At 40.8% G+C, this 23,919-nt stretch overlaps 1 protein-coding gene across 1 annotated transcript; it reads right to left on the bottom strand.

Annotated features, from left to right (window-relative positions):
* Nucleotides 1-2,063: 2,063 nt before the first annotated feature.
* On the bottom strand, nucleotides 2,064-23,135 carry PPP1CC (protein phosphatase 1 catalytic subunit gamma). The gene is made up of 8 exons (XM_080822101.1): nucleotides 22,854-23,135; nucleotides 11,864-11,995; nucleotides 10,650-10,880; nucleotides 6,793-6,897; nucleotides 5,340-5,563; nucleotides 4,998-5,132; nucleotides 3,732-3,792; nucleotides 2,064-2,836 (listed from the first exon to the last, which is right to left on the bottom strand). Exons 1-8 carry the CDS (start codon nucleotides 22,906-22,908, stop codon nucleotides 2,766-2,768), a joined length of 1,014 nt encoding a protein of 337 aa, XP_080678227.1. The 5' UTR covers nucleotides 22,909-23,135; the 3' UTR covers nucleotides 2,064-2,765.
* Nucleotides 23,136-23,919: the final 784 nt, after the last annotated feature.

Genomic DNA, 23,919 nt, shown 5'->3' with positions numbered 1-23,919 from the left:
GGAGATGGGGAAATAGGCATACAGAACTTCAAACCTTTTAACCTTTTTTGAAAACGCTCTTGCCCATTTTGCCTCAGTTTGCCAGCTATTATTTTATCTTCACTTCCCAGCAGTTTCCTTTTAATCTCCCATCATGGTCCCACAGTGGAAATCTCGGGTGATTTCTCTTCTCTTCCCTCAGTCTGAATTCTGTGCCTTCTTCATGACTCAACACTCAACTGTCTGTTCCTAGTCCCCATGTCCCATATTCCATTTATGTATCTGTGACTTGAAAAGTATGCCATGTTAGCATCTGTGCCGTTCACTGCAGCTAGACATGGGCAGGCCTAGTCAAGTAGGTACAAACCAGTGATTTCAAATGATGGGTTTCACCTATATCATACAGACTATTTAGCTACATAAGAACAGCCATCACCCTTCTGAATGGTCATGTACAGGTGCAGTCGTCTTGAGAACAAGAGTACTTAAAAAGAATCACATAAGAAAACTAGAATTCTACATATTATACTAGTAATTTCAACAACTTCATGTTTCCTGGTTGTTTCTTTTGTATATGCTGAATACATAGGTGTTTTGTGTGCAGCCGGTGCTCACAGTTGCTTGCCTGTCCACGGCTTAGTATCAGGTCATTAGAGGGCTCTATGTAATAGGCAGATGCTATTTAGGCCCCAGCCAGCTGTTTTCAACCACATGAAACGGAGATTAATTATGAAGCAACAAATAGTGAATACTATTATGAGTCAAGCATTACTCTGAGCATATCACATCGTTTCATTCAAGATTCACAATGAGGCAAGTACATTCCCTGTTATACAAGAGACACTGGGGCTCAGCATTTAAGTCACTCACTCAAATCACACAGGTAGGAAAGGAGCCAGAACCTGGACAGAATTTAACCAATGGTTTACAAAGGCAGATGTGACTTCAGACCCACATGAAGAGAAATAACAAATAAGAAAGTAAGGTTAATGCAGACTGGGATTTGTAAGGGAAGAACTCAAGTTTTATTGCAACATACTACTTTCGAATTATGAACCTCTCCTAAGATCTCAAGTCCTAAAACAAAGACTGATTTTGTTTCCCACTTACCTGGTGCTATGTGTTCTTCCTGAAAGAATTTTTAGTTTATTTATTTATTTATTTGTTAGAGAGAGGAGCGAGCGAGCACAGACAGACAGAGTGGCAGGCAGAGGCAGAGGGAGAAGCAGGCTCCCCGCCGAGCAAAGAGCCCGATGTGGGACTCGATCCCAGGACGCTGGGATCATGACCCGAGCCGAAGGCAGCCGCTTAACCAACTGAGCCACCCAGGTGTCCCTAGTTTTATTTTTCTAAAGATTTTTATTTATTTGAGATAGAACCAAAGTGACAGAGAGAGAGAGAGAGAGAGAGAGAGAGCGCATGCACGTAAGGACGGGGAACAGCAGGCTGAGGGAGAAGCAGACTACTGCCTGCCTGACCAGGGAGCCCGATGTGGGGCTCGATCCCAGGACTCCATGATCATGACCTGAGCTGAAGGCAGACACTTAACCAACTGAGACACTCAGGAGCCCCTTTTCTGAAAGAATTTTAAGCAAGCTACCACACTCCATGCTCTATCACCTGAGTAGAGTAGCCCAACTTTAAAACTAAAGAATTTCAAAATCCTCAAAGCGACACAACTGATAATGTCCAGGGCACGATTAATGACACATGAAATTTGCCTTTGCCATAATCAATCACTGCTCATCTTCCTTCCCATAGTTAAAGAGGGAGATGGGAGACTATGACAAGAAAGTAAAATAAACAAGTTTGGATTTGTCACAGAATGTGGAATAAAGCACAAGAGGTCAGGAGATCCAATCTCCCTCCCTGACAGAGGAGCATGCTTAAGGGGGAAGACGTGGCCAATGTCTCAGAAGCGGAGACCATTAGTGCGGAGAGGAGACTGGACCCCAGCAGCCCTGTGCTTTTCCCTCCACGCGCCACCTCTGGCTCCAACAGTCTCTTACTAGGAGGTTCTCCTCCCAACTCCCCGAGAGAAGGCAGTTTTTGATAGAAGAAAGTGCTTTGCAAGCAACATGTCTTCACTCACTTTTAATGTACCTCAAGAAATGATATCCACTTGACACACGTAATATGACACAACACTGTGTTCCATATGAATCAGGGAAGTGAGAAGCAAGCAAAGAACTATGCATGCGAACACTGGTGGTTGAGTCTGGGAAAGAAAGCCATTGTTCAACCGAGCCCGGACCAAGAGAAAACTACGGATGCAGGTGATCTCGCAGCGCACAAAGTCCCACACCTCCCCAGCAGCAGGGGCGGAAGAGAGCGCTGTCTCATCACCCCGCTTCAGAAACGCAGTTGTGTTGGGTCAAAACTCCACAAACATGAGCATCCATGTTACAATCCATCTTTGGAAAACAGACTATTTGAAGGAAAACAAATCCAAATCGAAACTGTGTGGATTCCAGAGCAATTTATTCATTAAAATCTATTCAATATGCCATCAACAGTTCTCCTGTGTGTATTGTGCTGATAAATAGACACTGAGAGGATTTAACAAGTTCGTCGTTTAATAAGTCTGAATTCATTTTCACCACATGGTATTGTACACGGTCATCCGTTGAAACAGATTTCTTTTTAACAGATCTTAGTTTAAAAAAGTCATAGATACTGTGAGTTCTGTATAAACTGGTGGATATTTAGTTAGTTCCTTTGTTTTGACTTATAAGCCTCAACTTCACCGCTGAATAAAGAATGTAGGCCAAAGAAAGCATAATCGGTCACTCGTATAGAACAGTATTGTTTCTATAATTTGAAGCTTTCTGAATGGACGGGTTCAGGCCTGATGTAACTGTAAAAAGATTACTTAATGAATAGACTATATGGAAATTGTACAAAATGTTATTAACTTTAATCATTAATAGCTTAAACAGCACTATGTTACTAACTGCTATTCAAAACCAAAAACCTGTTTTTGAATCCCCAAGGTGGCGGCATGCGTACACGACCACGCCGCCTTGTACTTAGGGGTGTGTCAATACATATTTCAACAGAAACTTTGGCTTTAGGAAAGAGTCACAAACATTTAAAATAATGGCTTTAATTGTCATTTTGAGTATACGGTAGGGGAAAGTGTGCTTTAATTAAATATACATCATACCAGTGATGCTGGCAAGGTTGAGTTAATCCTAATGTTGATAGCTATAAAAACTAGTTTGTACATGACAAGACAATGAGAAAAAAGCAATCCCTTTGAAACAAAATTAAAAAAAAAATGTTCACAGTGGTCTGTATCAACAGTATGCATTTTATGACAATAACATGTACAGATTGAGCACCCTAGGGCTCTCTTTATATCCTAAAGAAAACGAGCATTTACATTATTCATGGGCTGAACTGAATTTTAAAAAGATCAATTGTACACTTACCCCTTAGACAGGATAAACTGTTCTGGGGTGTACAGCTTTAACACCATCATTAAAGTTGTTTGCAAAAGGAATACAGAGTTAAAAAAAAAACACATTTTTTCTTGGGAATGGAGAGTCTTTCATTTGCTGTTATAACTCAGCAAATGCCATTCATTAACTCAAAAAATGGAAGGGGGGGGCCCCACAAACACACTATTTGAGCAAGCTGACCAATACACATTACAGTTTTAAAAATGAAGGTTATATACTCTATGTTACAAGTCCCAACTAGGCAGTGTCAAAATGACATCTATTTCTTTGCTTGCTTTGTGATCATACCCCTTGGAGGTGTTACAGGTCTCGTGGCATTCGGCTTCTTTTTCTCTGCAGGCTTTAAAATCTGCAAAGATTCAAAGGGAAATCCACTTTAGGAAATATTCTTGACCCCAAATCTTAAGATTTCTTAAATCTCACTCAAAATCTTTAGTTCAGAAAGGTTTCTGACCATTTAAAGCTGACCCAAAACTCTGAAAGCCCCGCTACCATATTAACATAAACATGTTAATAGTTAATATGTAGGGGTGCCTAGGTGGCTCAGTGGGTTAAAGCCTCTGCCTTCAGCTCAGGTCATGATCTTAGGTTCCTGGGATCAAGCCCCGCATCAGGCTCTCTGCTCAGCGGGGAGCCTGCTTCCTCCTCTCTCTCTGCCTGCTTCTCTGCCTGTGATCTCTGTCTGTCAAATAAATAAATAAAATCTTTAAAAAAAGTTAATATGTAAACATTTTGATAATAAATGCTATGATGAACAGATGAAATACAGGGACGAAGTATTTTGCCTCTGGATAAAATGACAATTTTCTGAAGTCAGACCCTGTAGCATCTCCAGGCTATTCCCTCCGACATGGGGGTGGAGAGCTCTCTACACCAGAGCTTCTCAAACCCTCAGGGGGCCCTCTCATAATCTCGGGGAGCTACAAGTTCTCCCCAATAGTTGGTGAAACAACATTTAACTGATGACTGCCACTTGACCTCAGTGGCTTTATTTATGATTATGACTGGGCTAGCTTAAAATTGTATAAGTTTAATTGTAGTGAGAGAGTGAGAAAAAGACTCAGACAGGCTTTAAGTGTAAATGATACTTCTATGCCAAGTGAAGGCCAAATGATGTCCTGGTGAATCAGTCTTGTGGAAATTAGAGAAAAGTGGTGGGAGAAGGGAGTAATCACACAGCACATCTGGCACATGGCAGTTCATTCTATTCTCACATACAAGCGGGGATTTAATTTTAGCTGAACATTACACTGACGTAAGTTTTAGATTTATAGTAAAGGAACTATAAGCATGAGAAGCCAATTAATTGTTTTTTTTACCCCATTTAAATAATGTAAAAACAGTTAAATTCAACATGGCAGGAAAAGCCGACAATTTTTTCCCCCTTAAAAGGGGTTCACTGATTGCTGAATTAGGATAAACACTTACATGGGAAAAAAAAATTTAGTCTACTCAACATAAATGAACAAGTAGGCAGAAAACGGCCATTAAAAAAAAAAAATAAGTAAAATTCAGACACAATAGCAGGAAAACAATGTCGAAAGCATCCTCTACCTGAAAAGAACACATTAGAGTTTCGTCCACACTCATCATGGCACCTGCATTGTCAAACTCTCCACAATAATTGGGTGCAGAAAACAGAGTGACCAACTGCCTCTTTGCAAAAAATTCATATCCATCTTCAACCACCTTGGAGAGAAAATATTTTCAGTGTAAGTAGGTATAAACTGCAGGTGAGTAAAACCACTTTCCAGTTTCCCATTGAGCCTGATATCCTACAGGTTATCTGCAGAGACATTTTGTAGAATAACCAATACCTACCCACTAAAATCAACAAGGAGAATCTGTGCTCACACACATGCTCTTAAGTGTACATGTAAAATTCAAAATCAATACCTGGTGGGCTCTACATATAAGATCCAAATCATGCTTATGGAGAAATTTTGCAACCACTTCTGCACCAAATGTGAAGGACACTCCTCTGTCATTTTCACCCCAGCCTAAGACATCTTTATCGGGGTCAGACCACAAAAGATCACAAAGAAGACCTTGATCTGGTACATCGGTTGGTCGCATAATTCGCCGAATCTGCTCCATAGATTGAAGATCTGGTGATAAACCTATCACATGAAAAAAAATGTGAAGAAAATAGAACTTCACTTTAACAGTTCCATTTGCTTAGAGAGACTAAATGACACTAACATGGAAGGCTTAAATTAAATCTATGGCTATGATTTTTTTTTATGGCTATGTTTTTTAAATTTAGCTTTGGTTAAAAAAAACAAACAAACCACACCAAAAACCCCAACTGAAAAAGCACTGAATTTATTATATGTACCAATCTGCCAGGCATAGTATGTCTAAATGGTATTTGGAATCAGTTACCTCAACATACAGAGCCCTATAAAATTAATTATAGACAACTACTCCTCAACTCCTTTGATGATAATAATGAACAATGTACATTCTAGATTTTATTATTGACCATTTGAAATGACTGAGTGTAGAGGGTGCAGATGCTCAGGTGTGATGCAGCTTTCCAGGAAATCTGTGCTGTCCAAGGACCATCAAATCTATCAGACCATCTGAGATATAGTTGACTTTCATCTGAGTTTAAAATCACACGCCCAGGGGCACCTCACTGGCCCAGTGGGTGGAGCATATAACTCCTGATCTCGGGGTCGTAAATTCAAGCTCCATGTTGGGGGTAGAGTTTACTTTAAAAAACAAACAAACAAAACAAAACAAAAAAACCTAAAAAATTAAAAAACAAAACAAACCACCACGTGCCCAGCTCTACCAAATCCATCTGAAGTATAGGAGGGCAGGGATAATGGCTTTATTAAAATACCTTGTATTGGCTCTTCCACAGTTGTCTAACTTCTGACCACGGGTGAAAAGATATCCTTTTCGTAATTACTATTTTAATTATGTTATATAAAGCACAATCATGTAGAAAAATAAAATTGCTTTTAAAATCCAAGTCAGAAAAATTTCTAAAAGGAGAGGATCAAAAACAGACCAAGGAAAGTCTACTCACATTTTCAGTATTCTGGAGGATTTATGATACAGCATATTAATCGCTCTTCATAGTATACTTAAAAAACACTTTCTGCTCTATTTTCAAGTCAAACTGTTACAGAGCCTAGAATTCCCTGTAACAAATCAATTCCTTACTTTAGATTTCTATCCAAATGATCCTGGATGCGCCAGAGTGGACCCATGGTAAACACATCAATAAAGGAGAGTCACCTGACAGAGATGTTATCCCAATGACAACTCAAATGTCAAAGTGTATCCCCTTCAGAAGGGAACAAAATCTATATGCAACTAAAATCAGCCCACATACCTCCATGACAGCAGAATATCTTCTCATCCACGATGGCTGCTATCGGTAAACAGTTAAAGCAGTCTGTGAAAGTTTTCCATAGTTTAATGTTATATCTTCTTTTACCTGTGAAAATTTTAGGATGGTTAAAATAAGAGACTGGTGTTCTATAGGTTCACTGTCTCAGGACAATTTCTCCCAAAGTAAGGTGCTGATTACTTTGTAAGTAAACAAGAACTATGATTTATTAAAAATTCCCTGGAGGATAAGTTTAGCAGAACTAGATATACTTTAAAATCCCATAGAAGTTTGAAATCAGAATCCCCGATGTAATGATTAAGGATTATCATTAACCCTCAATAATAATTTGGCAGCACCAACTGTTTGGAATCTAGCCTGTTTTGTCCCAATTCCAATCTCAACCCAGAGACAATTATGAACAGCTTACACATGTGCCATTACCATCTTCTTTCTGAGGAAGCTTCTGAGAGTTAACACCCATCCCATCTACCACTATCACCAAGAGCTTACTGGTACCAGATAACTCCCAGCCCTACAGACTCGAGTAGCAGGCATAAACGAGTACAGGGGAATACAGATTCCTTACTGTAGGTGCTCCAGGATAACTGTTCCTAACACTCCAGAAATGCTCAGAACGTTCCCCCCAGAAACAATGTTATAGGGTGGTTATATTCCCCTCACTGGCACCTGTATGCCATGCATTCTGGAGTCACAGCGTGATCTGGACATAAGCATGACTTTAGGGCACTGTTCCTGCAAGCAAATTATGTTCTGAGTTAAAAACCTACTTATAAATTCTGGAAGCACAAATCTGTCTGAATTGGGTTGAGAATGGTCCAGTTGTGAAGTGCCTTGTCTCCTGTACCTCCATACCAGAAAACCCAAAGATCAAAGCACAATCTTCATTCCTAAAGCCAAGTCTGTCCTTTGTCTCCTCTCCTTTCTTATTCTAGGGACATCTACAGGTTTAAAGCTGAACATTTTTGGAAAGTTAGAGTGGCCCAAGCAGCAGGTCCCTGAACCACACCTTCCACTCCACTGTAAAGTCAGTCAGGTATGGAATTCAGTGCAGGGTTTGAAATGTAATACAAATTCAACAAATACTTGACTTCTCCCTTTGCACAGGACTATCGTCTTTCCTCCTAACAGTTTGTTGTTCTATGACTGGGTAAAACTCTCACCATGGTTCACTCTGTTTTGTATTTCTTTGGAGGTCACTAATTCCCTATCCCTGATCTTCCTTCACTGGAGGGTACTGGAAGCCAAACAGCATTCCTCTCTACAAAACGCTGAAAGGGAACCTTTCACTTAAAAAGTAAAATAACAGAAGAACGAGGCTGGGCTGGTCCTAACCTCCATTCATAAAAGTGATTTGGTTCTGTCTCCTATTTTCTACTGAAGTCTATCTCTGAATGACGGTCCAATGGCTCACTTGGATTTTTCCTTTGTCCACAGGCTGCATTTGCCAGTGCTGACGAAGCCTCTTCCTTCTTGAAGTCCGCTTTACTCCCTGTTTCTTAATTCATGCAACACACTCCAGCTTGTCTTGCAGACTCCCTTGCTATCTCCGCTGGCTCCTTCAACAGAAATTAGGATTCTTCCTCCTGTTGCCTCTGAGAATCTTAACTAAGTCCTAGGGCCCTTTCTGTCCTCTCTATATTTCCTCCCTAAGGCCACTCCAGACCAGTAGGAACATCTGGCTCCAGAAAGCTTTAGCCTGGATAACTGCCAGGATCTCTTCGAGCTTCCAAATCCAGGGATTCTGAGCCAGGACCCCTAAGGCGGTTTCCTATTACTATAGATCAGACAGCTCTGGTATCAGAAAAGGGTAACACACATTCACAACGTATACCAGCTTTTCCAGGACTGCACTCCTTACAAAAAAAATTGGGGAGGGGGTCGGAGGGAGAAATGGTAGCACATAAGAGTGCTTGTTGTACTTGTGAAATAAGTCTATCACTTCAAGCAGTGGTTTTAAACTGTTCCATGAAAGTCTGCATTTTAATAAAGCGTTTCACTGTAACTTGAAAATCTGAATAAAATTATCATCAGTTTTTTTTAAAAGTCTGCAAAGCATCAATCAAAAGCCACCTATGTCAAGGACATTTTTCTGCTCACAAGTAGACTGGATGGCAAGTTATATCTGCCTGATGGGGGGTGAGGGGAGCTTGAGCACAAGGTTAATCAGTAAGTCTTGAGGACCAAACAACAATCAACCAATGCTGACCATCTAAAATAATTTTTAAAGTCTTCGGCATTAAATAGAAACTGAAAACAATGTCGCTAATATCCTCACATTTGGATATATGTCACAACAAAGAGATTATCTGGATTTGAACTTCATCAATGAAAACATCAAAAGTACTTGCTGAACAGCATACAAAAGGAAACTTTCCTTAACCCGTTCTAAAAAGTATCAGTTGTAACAAATATCCGAAACACAACTGATAAAACTTGCTGCCTCTCATCTCACTATCTTAGGAATAAGCTCTACTAGTACTTCTTTCATTGTCAAAATCGAATCTTTCTTGGGGCGTCTGGCTGGCTCAGTTGGTAGAACATCTGACTCTTAATCTTGGGGTGGTGAGTTCAATCCCCACGTTGTGTGTAGAGATTACTTAAAAACAACAACCACCACCTTTCTGGCCACAGACTCAGTTGCCCTAGTCAGTTCAGAACCCTGAAGATTGTTCTTCTTTGGTGATCCCTCACCATCTCATCTTACCAGCTAGGTCTCAGGGCCTCAGACTAGGCAAACACACAATTATGGGAGAGGGTGAGAGTAGGAGAGCTAAGTCTAGAAATATAATCCTTCTAGCAGCACACTTCTAACAAATGAGCTAGCTGCACACATCTGTGTGGAACTGAGATGGAGAAACACCACACTATCAGTTATGACTACAGTTGAGGGGAGGGACACAGTACAATTCTTTACTGGTCTTGTTATCATCACTGGCAAATGTAGCGATTCAAATTCCTTAACCTCTCTCCTCCCTGTCTGAAGCCTCTCCTGGCAGAAATTAATAAGCACAAAAGGAGGATGGGGCAAGGACCCAACCCTCCCTTAAACATTTTATACTTACTGAACAACACTACAACAACAAAAATTCCACCAAACCTGGCAATTTTTAAGGCTTTAAGAATCTTGTTTTTTGTCAATTAACAACTGAAAGTGTACCTTCAACTAAACAATCCAAAATGGGTTATAATATGTATAAAATATTACACAAATAATTGTTTTGTTTTTAATTTTGCTTTCTCCTTTCAGCACATTTTAGGATAACTGCTGTTTGTCCTGGGTGCACATGTGCCACAAGGGGGGGGGGGGAATCACACACAAAAAAGCAATTATTTGTATATTTCAAGATACCATTTACGTGAACTAGAAAAGGCAAATCTACAGAGAAGGAAAGCAGATTAGTGCTTGCCTGGGGCTGTGGTGATAGTTACACAACCCCATAAATTTATTAAAAATCACTGAACGGTATACTTAGATTTTATGGAAAGAAATTATATCTCAATAAAGTTGTTAAAAACAAAACCATTTGGAAAGGTTCTCAGAGGTGTACTAAGAATTAAGTTCAACGATGATCTTAAAGAAGCCAGCACTGAGACCGCTACTTCTTAATCTAATCTAATAGTCACATCACAAAAGAATCTAGGACATAATTATACTGCAGTGGCAGTGTTATTTTTTTTACCTTAAGAAAAAACTAAGATAAGAGCAAGTTAATGAAATAGAAAACAGAGATTATAACACTTCATCTAAACACTCAAAAATCATAACAGAAGTATATGCAGTTTATGACCAAGTATCTCAGTTTAAGTAAGTCTTCTTGGATGTAGAAAGTACTTACATTCATCATAAAATCCATAAATTCTATTGATGCTGGCACATTCATGGTTTCCTCTGAGAAGAAAAAAATTCTCGGGATATTTGATTTTGTAAGCCAGTAAGAGGCAGATAGTCTCCAATGACTGCTTCCCCCTGTCCACATAGTCCCCAAGAAACAGGTAGTTGCTTTCTGGTGGGAAACCACCATACTCGAAAAGTCGAAGCAAATCATAGTATTGCCCGTGGATATCACCTAGAAGCAAATATTTAGTTACACAGTGCCCTCATACTTATTGTTCAATCCACTAACAAAGTTTTGAAGAGACATCCTTTAAACATGCATTGCATAATGGGATTGACCCCTAATAATCAGAGTTAAATTTGATGGCTAACACTAATTTCCAATCTTGTATCATGTTAGTTCAATTGAGCTTAATAACAATTTTAAGCATATACTTATGTCTAGAATCTCACACAAAATTCAATTAATTAAGAATTAATTTTGTGGAAAGGATTATTAATGCCCAGGCAGGCCTTCCTGCCAAGTAACATGGCTTTCCTTTCAGGTCTGCTGACCACTATCAGATCTCCGGCAGCTCAGCCTGTGGGTTACTGTGTCAGCAGAACCGCTGCGTTGCTAGTGAGCCCCAGACCTGTGTGAACAAAGGTACACACACATACACACGCACCCCACATGCACCAATTCGTTCAGCTCTCAATTCCTGCTAGATAATGCCAAAGAACATTTTACTTTAAAAACATACATATAAGCTTTCTCAATTTAGTAAAAAATGCTAGAATATTTAGAATTACTCAGATTATCTTCAGTTTTTATACAGATTATCTGCATCTATCATGTAGAAACAGACTACAAAATGGCATCAAGGAAAGTCTGTTTTAAGCATAACCAGTCTTGCTTTAAGCTTAATTGTAATTCCTATGTATTCATATAGTACAGACCTTTTCTTAGCTCTGTTTGGTGTCATTTCTTTCCTTTCTGCTGCGATGCTTATATTCCTTTAGTGAAATAATATTTAGAAAATCTGAAGCACATCTAAATAAACTAAATCCATTAGAGGTATTAATTCTAAAACTAAAGTTATTTAATTTTAAGTAGTTACAGATTATCCCTAAATAGCAAACGATTCTGCTGGCTAATACAAGGACACCTGTATATTCTCGAGTCACTCAATCAATGGCATAATCAAAGGCAACTGTTCATGTGCCCAAACCTACCACATATTTTGAGTGGTGCTTCAAGTTCTAGTAGGATAGGCTGACTGAGAAAGATCTCTCGGGACTTTAAGCACAGTCCTCGAATTTCATTCTCCTGTAGCTGGACATTCTTACCAGGCTTGGACCCTCTCACTGTAGGGGGAGAAAAACTCCAGTTAGTCAAATGAAGTCAAAATACAATTTAACATACAAATTAAAAATACCTGAGAAGGCACAAGGTTTAATGAGGAGGAGGTAAAAATATAGTTTAACTGGCTTTCTGGTCGACTTTATTTTCACAACCCTTCTAAAGAACATGGTTTTAATTCCTAATTATAACTGTAAAATCTCAGGTTTTCATCAATTATTTAGTTGTATCTTCTATACTAAGTTAAGACTTGTTAGAGTATCTTGAACAAGGAGCCACATTCTGTGTATGAACACTGTCAGAAAGGTATTCATTTGCTACTTACTGAAATCAGACTCACTGTGGCACAGCCCACGGCCTCAGTTCTGTATCCAAGCCACAAAACTGGCTTTGTTCACCTACAACCTGTCCACCAGGCCATCTCTTTTTGCCTCCTGTCTTCTCTTCTCCAGCCTTATAAATGAACTAGTATTTGAACAGATTTCAGAGACTGTCACATTACTGAGTTGGTTCTAAGGATTCTTGTTTTAAAACGTGAGATTAGGGGCGCCTGGGTGGCTCAGCGGGTTCAAGCCTCTGCCTTTGGCTCGGGTCATGATCCCAGAGTCCTGGGATCAAGCCCCGCATCGGGCTCTCTGCTCAGCGGGGAGCCGCTTCCTCCTCTTTCTCTGCCTGCCTCTCTGCCTACTTGTGATCTCTGCCCCCCCCCCCCAATCTTTAAAAATGTGAGATTGGAGAGGCACATGGGTGGCTCAATTGGTTAAGTGTCCAACTCTTGATTTCAGCTCAGGTTGTGAGATCAAGCCCTGTGTTGGGCTCTGGGCTCAGCGAGGGGGTCTGCTTGAGATTCCCTCTCTTCCTTTCCCTCTGCGCCACCCCCCTACTCCCTTGCATACACATGCTCTAAATAAATATTTTTAAACAAACAAACAATAAATAAATAAAGGTGAGACTGGAAAAGCTCAGAACTCTCCCTCCATCAGTGTTTTTCAAAGGATGATTGGTATTTCTTCAAGAGTTCTATGAAAAAATTTAAGTGTTGTTTGTATTTCACTGAAACACTTTAGGCTTGTTGTATGTATTTTGCTGCGCAATCTCTGGGACTGCAGCTGTGAATACGATTATGCCCTTACGGGGCAAAGGATGTCAAAGATGCTGTAAGGAAGGCTTCCTAGTAATCTGAACAGATACAAAACAAGATACAAAACAAGAAAAGGGAGAAAGAAGTATTGGTACAGCACTGTGTGTTGCCCACATCTGAGCACCCTTGAGTTCTACTCACTATCAAAGTAAAGCACTCCAGCCCTGTAACAGTTCATTTATCAGCAGGTAGGCAGGAAACAAAATTTTCTGTTTTGATTCCAGTTATAGCAGATTAGACAGTCATTAAGTACAGATTAAAGAGCACTGAATTGCTAATTTTACCTTAACCTTACAGTTACGGAGTGGCCTGCTTGCTGGTAAGGTATGGTTAAATACAGGGACTGATTCTTCTCGACTTGCAGTCTTAATACTTGTTTTGTACAAAAGATTTATGAAAGCATTCTATGAATTAGAACTGAACCAAAATCACAGGACCAGACTAAATACAGACTGTTTGGTTACATCCTTCCACCATTAAACCCAATATAAAGTGACTTAGTTTTAGCAAAACCACAATATCCATCAGATTAAATTATTGTTGTGAATTTAAATTTTATCAGTTTAGGAGACTTTGTACTCAACTTACAAAGTCATTCAGCCTAATAAGTGAATAAAAACAGTAAGTTTGACTGGTTTGTATCTAGCTTTGTTCTGTAAGTATCTAATGTTAGAGTGTCAAAAATTACAGATAAAAAACCTGATGTCTGTTGAGAAATTTTTTCCATCAAAAATGGCTGAGAGGGGCGCCTGGGTGGCTCAGTGGGTTAAAGCCTCTGCCTTCGGCTCAGGTTATGATCTCAGGGTCCTGGGATCGAGCCCCGCATCGGGCTCTCTGCTCAACGGGGAGCCTGCTTCCTCCTCTTTCTCTGCCTGCCTCTCTGCCTACTTGTGATCTCTGTCAAATGAATTAATAAAATCTTAAAAAAAAAAAAAAAAGGCTGAGAAATACTGTCCGACAAATACTGTCCTAGGCAAAGCCATTCTTCAGTCTGAATAGCCACTGAATCCCTGAGTTCTCTGAAGAACAAGTTCTGAACAGAAACCCAACACTGTGTAGAGGGGGTTTTGCTTTTTCAACGAAAGTACACAAGAAAAGATGACAAGAGGGAAGGGCCAAACTCTTGAAGCACACAATGAAGAGAAAATGCTGAGAGCAGTGAACTACAGCCCTAAGTTTCTTTACTGGTTCTATAGTCTTGAGCAAATTACTACTTTGGACCCCAAAATACGTAACTGAAGTAAACCAATACCAGTCTCCTTCTGATCAAAATATTATGAAATGAGAAGTAATGAAGAGGAAAGTGCAGTAATGATAATTTGAGGGAAGATATGAAACAGACACATCTATAACACTATAGCAATTGAGCAATGAAAAATGGTTTTTCCAGAACCACAGTAATTTTCTCTCCTGACACACACAGTAGGGAACTCAAGAAACACTCCTGATGGAAAGACGGTGGGATTCCTGCTTCACAGGCCAGAAAACCCCAATCATTAGCAATTATACCACAAGTCAGCCAGAAGCTTGGGCAGACTGCCCAGCAGGAAACTTTTATTTCTGGCTAGGAAGGGACTCCTAGAAGGTTCTGGTTTTCAACCTCAATCTTTTTCAGCAGAGCCGCACACTTGTGAATGAATGGTCCACTTCAAGTCTTTCAAGAGTGTGTAATAATTATTCTATACCTGTATGGAATGAAGGCTGTACTGTTAATGTAAATGCTACCATTAAATCAATGCCACCAGATTAAGTCAATGTTGCTAATATAAATTTTACTGCTTTTGGAGGGTTTCCTACTACCACCTTTAGACATAGTTTATGATAGTTTCCTTACTCTGTTTTCCTGTTTGTCCTCTGAGTGGAGTATACAGATAAGTAAAAAGCAATACTGCTAACAATCTAAAAAAAAATTTTTTTAAAGGTTTTATTTATTTATTTGACAGAGACCACAAGTAGGCAGAGAGGCAGGCGGGGGAGGGGGTAGGAAGCAGGCTCCCTGCTGAGCAGAGAACCTGACGCAGGGCTCGATCCCAGGAACCCGGGACCACGACCCGAGCCGAAGGCAGAGGCCCAACCCACTGAGCCACCCAGGCGCCCCTCTAAAAATTTTTTTTAAAAAAGATTTTATTTATTTATCTGACAGACAGAGATCACAAGTAGGCAGAGAGGCAGGCAGAGAGAGAAAGAGGGAAGCAGGCTCCCTGCTGAGCAGAGAGCCCGATGCGGGGTTCCATCCCAGGACGCTGAGATCATGACCTGAGCTGAAGGCAGTGGCTTAATCCACTGAGCCACGCAGGCGCCCCTAAAAATTATTCTTAACGTGCAATAAGGATTAAATGCAGTTTTTCCAGAACAAATCAAGATTTTCTACCTGGAGAACAGTGCTCATTAAAAACAACATGGTCCCAAAGCATCTTAAATTCCCTACAATTAGCTCAAGCAATAAGATTATGAAAATAGAAACTCTGCAAAAACTATCAACTACCAACTGGCAAATACCTGCTCCCCCTTCAAGACTGCTTATACATTATTACCTTGCCCTGGAGAGCCTATCCTATCCACCTCCTCTCCTCTCTTAAGCCTAGTTTATGCTTTCTGAAATGCTCTCACAACACTTGGCTACCACTCAACACACATCATACTTTGTACCATAAATGCCATCTTGCTTCCACCTACTCATCTGGACCCCCTGGTAGGCTGTAAATCCCAAGACCACACGGCTGGCTCTGCAGTGTACATGCCCATGGCTAGACGTGGCAGCGGCTCAAACTGCTGTGTGAATGAAATCTGGATAAATCTCTTGAGTACTGATGACATGTGGTATTAGAATTAAACATGCATTCCAGACTACATGCTTTTGATTAGCAAAAAACCTGTGTCTGTGCTTTAAAATTAAAAAAGCAACAGTGTCATTTTCCTATCAGCCTTTAAGAGAACATTTTTCTAGTTGCAAAAATTTAGGATTACTCTTAAATTTCATATTGAAGATGATTTGTCTAACAATTAAAAGATAAAGATTTCAAAATGGGTTTTAGCAGTTCAAATAAACACTAGATATTTCTTAAAAATAGCCGTATTGGCCACTAGTGCATAAATCTACTTCACTATTTTCAATGTCCATCAAATAATCACTCACTAGTAGCTGCAGCTAACATTTACCAAGCACTTATGACGTGCTGGGCACCACACTAGCACGCTTTACATTGCCCCTTAATCCTCACAACAATCGTATGAAGTTACGCTCTGTCACTTCTGTTACAGTCTGGGATGGGAGAGGTTCAGTGACTTGGTCCAAGGTCACAGAGCTTATAACGACACCAGGCCCCTATGAACTCTAGGTCTGGTGGTGCTGCTACCATACTACTCCCCTCCCAACTAAGGATTTGTTGGTCTTTAACTTCCAAACCAAGGAGTTTTTACAGGACAAACTACCAAAACCCTAATATATGGTGGTCACTGCTTCCTAAGAAAATTATTAGACAGGATATAAAATCATTAAGCATCCTTACAACTGAGAAGCATTAAATCAGAAGGAATTTAGGCAATCTGTTTGGTAAGACTATCAATACTTACTAACCATGCCTCAAACACTCAAGAGAATAGTTGCAGAGTATCTACTATGTCCCAGACCCTCTGATGGATGCTGGGGATACCCTGGTAAACAGGATGGACAAGAACCTTGTCCTTTCTCTTGTGGAGGACACAGAAAATAAGACTAGTAACTGCAGCTCATTAGAAAGGCTATGACTAGAACTATCCCTTCATAAAGATTATAAAACTAAAAGTTCACCTTAAGGATATTACCTTCAATACCATTAACAAGACAAAGGTTTCTTAAAAATAAAAACATCTCTATTTTAAATAAAAACCTTTCTAATTACAAACAGTACAGCTCTACTTAATAAACATCAACCTTACCTTGATACCTTAATAAACATCAATACTTACCTTGAGGTTTAAAGCCCTTACTGTGCTCTGTGTGCAATGGGAGAAACATGCACAAAAACAAGACCCTTGGTAGGAAATTCAAGAGCTGTCATGTTACCTTCCTAAGTAGCTGTGGTAGTTCAAATAGTAAATAGCAAATTATTTCAACAATCGCTAAAGGAATCCAAAATATTCCAACAAATAAGAATTTCATTTTCCAGATGGGAGTGTTTCTTACAAACCCAGATGCTAGGCATTGCGTGGAAATCAGCAGGCATTGCAAACATGTGTAGGTTAGTGATCAATACATTAATATACCAATTTAGATATTAAAATTATGACTTTTGAGTAAAAACCTTTCTTTATCTGGCTAGAAAGATTCAGAAAAACGCATTATGGCTGTTAGCAGCAAGGATGTTCTATAGAAACTTAATCTATTTATCTGGCAAATCACTAACATGAGTGTATGATAAAAACTTTCATGCAATTGTATCAAAACCAAACTGACAAAAACTTGAAATAGTAAAAGAATGTTATCGGTGATTATTTGCAATGACCGCTTTTTCTCACAAGCAACACTAACTTTTCTGACAGCCTGGCTACAAGCAAAGCAGAAATGAAAACCATGCAAGGGAATTTAAGACTACTTTGGGATTATCTATGAGTAATAAAAAAGTATTCTTCTTGCTCTATAATTAAAAGTCCCTTAATTGTTGAAAGTAAGTCTAATTAAAAGAAACAGCATACACAAAGAGAGCACCTAAGAATGGCGTAACCAGCATAAAAATAAGCTGCCGCAGATTTTGCTGTTTTTTTTTTTTTAAAGATTTTATTTATTTGACAGACAGATCACAAGTAGGCAGAGAGGCAGGCAGAGAGAAAGGAAGGCAAGCAGGCTCCCTGCTGAGCAGAGAGCCCGATGCGGGGCTCGATCCCAGGACCCTGGGATCATGACCTGAGCCGAAGGCAGAGGCTTTAACCCACTGAGCCACCCAGGCGCCCCGCAGATTTTGCTGTTTTAAGATAATCTTTAATTAAAGTTGGTGGTAATCTTAAACTACTGCACATGCTATTCATTTCAGCAACAGAATCAGTAACCTTACACTACATGATAGATTTAGAAAAGGAAGACCTCAAACCAAGACAAACAACAGCGAATATGTGCAACATTAAAACTTTCCCACAAACAACTACACAAAATAGAAACCACAAAAATGTTATCAAGAATCACTTGGTTGCATTGCAGTCACCAGCAGGAAGACTTTCTACTTTTAGACTACCTGAATTGTTTCTGCACCACACACGCCCTCCTTCTTGACTTTCCTATGCTACTGTTATACTTTGAGCATTTAGAGGTGATACCTATTTTCTTAAGACAAATACTCAGGATATAATTGGAAAACACTACTGCTCTCAAAGTATCTTGAGTTTTCTACACCTAATGTGAAACCAGTTTATTGAGAGATGTTTATCTTTTCAGTCTAACAACCCATTTTGATAAAATACCACTAACTAGACTTGAGGTCTGACCCTGTATCTTATGAGTAATTTATATTTTCATAAGGCTTAATATCAGTGACACCCACTCTGGGTGCCAGCAAACCCTAGAGGAGTGGAGACATTGGAAGTTTAAGGTGCATAATCAAGACCTGTTAGGTAAATCATCTGTTCTTACATGCTTGGAAACAGGGGTCTGATCCTAAATCTTAATAATTCATCTCAGAATTCCATAAACTCCAAAAATATGAAATTTTTCCTTATTCATCTTGAATAAGACTTTCAGTTTTAAAGCAATTCACATCAGAATATTGTCTCCTTCACATTTCCATCTTTAAGGTCTTCTAATTGCCATGACTATAAATGAAGTGGAACGGCCAAGCTGGTATAACCGTCATCAACCACTGCCCTGCTTCGGGATCAGTAATCCTCACCTACCTCAAGTAAACTCACCGGCACAGGCTCATAATCTGCAGAATAGGTCAAAGATTACAGGACCGCAAAATCAAAGACATAAAACAATCTCACCGACCAACCTCTGACCAACCTCTACCTTTGAAAACGGATTACTAATGCGTGGCCCATCACCACCTCCATTTCACCGGCGCGGGAGAAGGAAAGGCTGGCCTCTGCTCTGGTGGCTCACATTCCCTCAAGCACTTCGGGACACACACCATCCTGTTAGATTTTACTGATGCCTCCTGCTACTGACAAACACGGGGGCACTCTGGGGCACAAGGAGAGTAATCCTTTCCACGCTGTGGTTTAGAACTGGTGTAAGCTGCAGATGTCTCCAAGAGATCCTTCCTCTCCCACCTCATGGAAGAGGATGAGGCCTACTACTGATATGCTGCAAGGGGAGGGAAGGACAGTGGGTGTCTCAAAACAGACTTCTTGTAAATTAGGGAATTAGTAACACAAGCTTTGATATTACTGTCTTTATCAACAAAACGCCCTATAATTGTTTCCAAGAAAAGCCTCCAATTGTTAAATTATCTGACCAATTAAAAAATAGTAATTGCAGAGGTCTCATTAGAAGATTACTTTGTTTTCTTTGATCAGAATTTAAAGAACTTTTTTTTTTTGTCCTTTGTATGATCCTCAAGACCAGGCACTACTGCCTTTTTAAGATTAGAATATAAACATGTTTCATATTACACCAAAAAGCTAAACACATGGGCCACTTAATTTTATAGTTTCAGAGTATCTGAACACTCCCTACTTTCAGATGAACTCTTACACATCAGAGGATTTAAGTACTAGATGTGTTCTGAGGGCCAAGGAAGAAGTCATATTTAAATCACTTAAATAGGACAATTATGCAGAGCCTGACAAGGTCTTGTAGTCTGACAATCGTCATCTTCAAACCACAGATGCTTTTTTTTTTTTTTGCAAATCTGGATGTGAAGTAAGTTATACCACCTGCTATGTAAGGAAAGTACTGGCCACCTCTGCTCTCCAAACTAGGTCACTTACAAAGTAAAACTCTGCCCTCTCACTTTTCTCCAACATGGGGACTATCAGACCAAATCAACAGCTGGCTTATTTTCTCTCTAAATCTACCAAGTTTTACTGTACAGTTATTCAAATTACTGAATGTTAAACTAAGGAGTTTCAAGTTTTATGACTAGCAAGGCTGAGCCTGAAAAAGCTTCCAAGGTAGGTCACCTAAGTGATGCCTCACTTTAGGAAAAACTACTTAAAATTTAGACTAGAAAACAACTGCAAAGCTGTAGTCCAAATCAACCTGCTGGTTTTCTTAAGAAGACCTCACTGTGACTTGCCTTTTTTAGTACTATTACCAAGCTATTTCTCGACTAAGCTTCAGTCTTAAAAAGACAATTCTGAACATACAAAAAAGATCACAAAGCTCATATACCATATTCAGATATAATTACATCTTAAAATTAAAATTCTTAGGGAAAGGACACCTGGGTGGCTCAGTAAGTTAAGAGTCCACCTTTAGCTCAGGTCATGATCCCAGGGTCCTGGGATAGAGCCCTGCATGAGGCATCAGGCTCCCTGCTGGGCGGGAAGGCTGTTTCTCCCTCTTCCACTCCCCCTGCTTGTGTTCCCTCTCTCACCGTTGGTCAAATAAATTAAAAAAACAAAAACAGAAACAACTTAGGAAAAAAGGTTTTGGGGACAGTAAAAAAAAAAAATCAGAAAATTTATTATCAACATTTTCTAACATGGACGCGCACGCCTGTGTTTAATCTGTATCCTCAATGGATCATCTTCAACCGTTCCTCTGCCAAATTAACACTGGTAAGAAAAAAGCAAATCTGAAGTAGACGGTATTGTGCAATTAGCCCATTCCAGAGACACTAAAATGCAATGCTTTATTAATTTCAATGAAAAAAATGATAAAAAAATCTGGTTTTCAGTGCAACGTAACATGTAAAGAGGAACTATTAAGAAACAATCTCATTTTAAATGATCCAAGTTTATCAAGGTAAATTTCTTAGCATGACTGAAAAAATAAGACTAAATGAACAAATCTGTTACGTGAATAGTTATAAGCAACACAGGTCTTAACAAGACTTAAATGGTTTTAAAGTTCTGATTCTAATCAACACAGATTCCAATTTTTTGTTTCCTCAGTGAAAGAAAGCCCAGCTAATCTGCCCATACATAACCCTGTATAGATACGCAAAAGTTAAAGGCTTAAGATGAAAATATTTAATAAAAAGGTCCTTTCTTACTGCAAATTGTTTTAATTGGTTTCTGGCTGTCTGTGGCCTCACAGAAATCAAAGAACTGTATTAACTATCATGAAAATATATGAAAAATATAGTTCTTATAGTAAATGCCAAGTCCTGAATGAGTTACAAGGTTTTCACCCACAAATGCTACCGACATCTCAAGAGCATTTCAGGGGACTTTATAGACATATTTAAGAAAATATAAAAGTAAAAAAATAAAAATCCAAGATGGATTAAGATATTTTCAGAAATTTCATTTTAATGACTTAATTTAAAAGATCTGCAAATTCTAGTACCAGAGCTGCCCAAGTGTTCTTTGCTCTGGACTCCATCTCTCAAGCACTTACAGTACAACCTTTTAGGAGCACAGTATGAAGGCAAAAAGCAGTTAAAACTCAGCCAAATCTTCATTATCCAGTGCCCAAATCAAGAGATCCGAATTCTTCCAAAATCTCAAAAAAAGAGATTTAGTACACAGGCTTGGAAATTCGGGTGGGGGAGGCTCACTTCAACTACCCTGTTGAAAATCCAAACTTCATCTGTATCCGCCATCAATGTGAATCAACTGTCAGGCACTTCAGGAGTCTTAGGTCAGCCAAAATTAAAGCTTTCTTTTAACCTAAGCTTAACCTCCTTCCTTCAAACATAAGATGGGTGGCATGTAGCAAGTTCTAGCTCCCGGCTGGCTTTGAAACCTGTCACTAATGTGTGACCTTGGTCAAGTGACTTAACCTCTGTCTTAGCTTCTTCCGAAAACCGGGAAAAAATAATAGTACCCATCTCTCAAGATTGTTGGGATAATTTATGAAATGTGTGTAAACTGCTCTAAGAATGTATGACACACAGTAAGCGCTTTAGAAACGCTGAGTATTGCTATGAATGTAATCATGAGATGAACGCAAAGCGCTTAATACAGAGCCTGGCACATTGGAAAGATAACCCAACTGTTATCATCGCTGGTTTCATGTTAGCGGCACGTTCAGAAAAGAGCGCGGAGTCCTCTTCAAGATAGGGTAACTTAAGAATTAAGTATTTGGGAAGGCAGGAGCGGATGGGTTCCCACACCCTCAGCAGATAGGAACGTTCGCCACCAAGTAACAAGAAATGGGCCGTCCGACCCCAGCCCCACACAAAAAATAAGCATTGTAGGAAAGAAGTCCCCAAAGCCGGTGGAACCCTCAGCCCCATCAAACTGCTTTCCGAGAGGACGGGTACCAGAAAGTAAGGAACACGCCGTCCTGTAGGGCGGACTGGGCCCCCAGCCCTCTCTCCTCCAAGAGCTGGTCCCGCTTCTGGGGCGCAAGGGGAGTACGGACCGGAAACGTGGGGGTGGGGAGCGGAGTTTTCAAATCTCCGGGAAGAAGGCTGCACCTCCGAGCAATGAATGAACGGAGCCGGCAGGGTCCGCGGGTTGGGCCAAGTGCGGGACCCGGCCGGCCTCCCTCCGGCTGCAGCACCTGGCTCCACGAGCCAACTCGCGGGGCTCACTCCCGTCGGCGCTGCAAGCCCAACCGGCCTCCCAACTCCCCCCTCCCCCGCGAGCTCCCGGGATCGCCCGCCTCCCCCCCCTAGCGCGTCCGCCGACCCCTTCACCTTCCAGCAGCCGTTGGATGATGCTGTCGATGTTGAGTTTATCTATATCCGCCATCGCCTTCCCACCGCCGACCCTCCCGCAGCGGCGCCGCCGCCGGCTCGCGCCCGGGACTCACACCTCCTTTCCCACGCCTCGAGCACAGAGGCGGTGGTAGCGGCGGTGGCAGCAGCCGCGGCGGGTCCCCCCCAACCGCCCCGCTCCCTGCTTCCTCCTTCTCTCCCCACTGGAACCACGAGAAGAACAAAATGGCCGCCGACTCCTTAGCCAGTCTCGGTCGGCGCACGGATGCGCGCGGGGGAGTGCAGCGGCCCGGCCGGGACTTCTTTATGGGCCAAAAGGCACGCGGGAGGGGGCGGGACCAGAGCGAGGGGAGGGGGCGGGGCCAGAGCGCGGGAATGAGAGGAGACGGTTGAGCGTAACTGCGATCGCGCGCGGGATCCCTCCGCCAAGCCGGCCTAGCAAATAGGCCCCCTGGCGGGAGCGGGAGCTGCAAAGTTGCACGCGGGAGTTAGAGAAGAGGGGAAGGTGCGGCTGTACGCTCGTGGGTTCGCAGCCTCCGCCAGATACTCTTCGTTAGGCCGGATGTTTGCAGGCTTGGCCTTGTGAAAGCCCACCGGAAGAATTCGGGGGTTCTGTAATTTAGCCCCTAATATAAATAAGAGGTAGAGGTGGCGACAGAGTATTGAAGAGAAGTAGGTTGATTTATTTTGGATTCAGATTTGCTGGGGTTTGGGGGAAGCGGAAGGTTTATTTGGTCACTAATTTAAAAAGTCGTCTCCCAGATAAATCAAGAGGTTAGCAGTTACCCATTCTGAGTGGTGGGATTATGGGTGTGTGTGTGTGTGTGTGTGTGTGCGCCCTCTGTAACTTTTACATTTGGGGGAATTTTTTTTTTTAATCCTCTCAAAAATTTTTCATCATTCCTATCTTTGGGTTATCTTTCTTGAACTCGGCAAATTATATAATCATCGGAACAGTTACCCTGATTCCAGCCAGAACGAAGGTGAACGGAACAAGCGTGTGCCAGCAGATAAAGGGAAAATCTGCAGATTTCGCGCGTCGGAG

The sequence above is a fragment of the Martes martes genome (genome assembly GCF_963455335.1).
Source record: "Martes martes genome assembly, chromosome: 13".
Lineage (NCBI taxonomy): Eukaryota > Metazoa > Chordata > Mammalia > Carnivora > Mustelidae > Martes > Martes martes.
Note: the sequence above shows the minus strand (reverse complement) of the source record. Positions and strands in the feature narration are given on the sequence as shown.

Excerpts from the sequence above, each read along its gene's own strand:
- PPP1CC (XM_080822101.1), bottom strand. The coding sequence starts at position 22,908 with ATGGCGGATATAGATAAACTCAACATCGACAGCATCATCCAACGGCTG. Across the intron at positions 11,996-22,853 it reads CATCCAACGGCTGCTGGAAG|TGAGAGGGTCCAAGCCTGGT; the intron begins GTGAAGGGGTCG and ends CTCCCCCTACAG. Across the intron at positions 3,793-4,997 it reads CTCTAATGTGTTCTTTTCAG|ATTTTAAAGCCTGCAGAGAA; the intron begins GTAGAGGATGCT and ends GAATCTTTGCAG.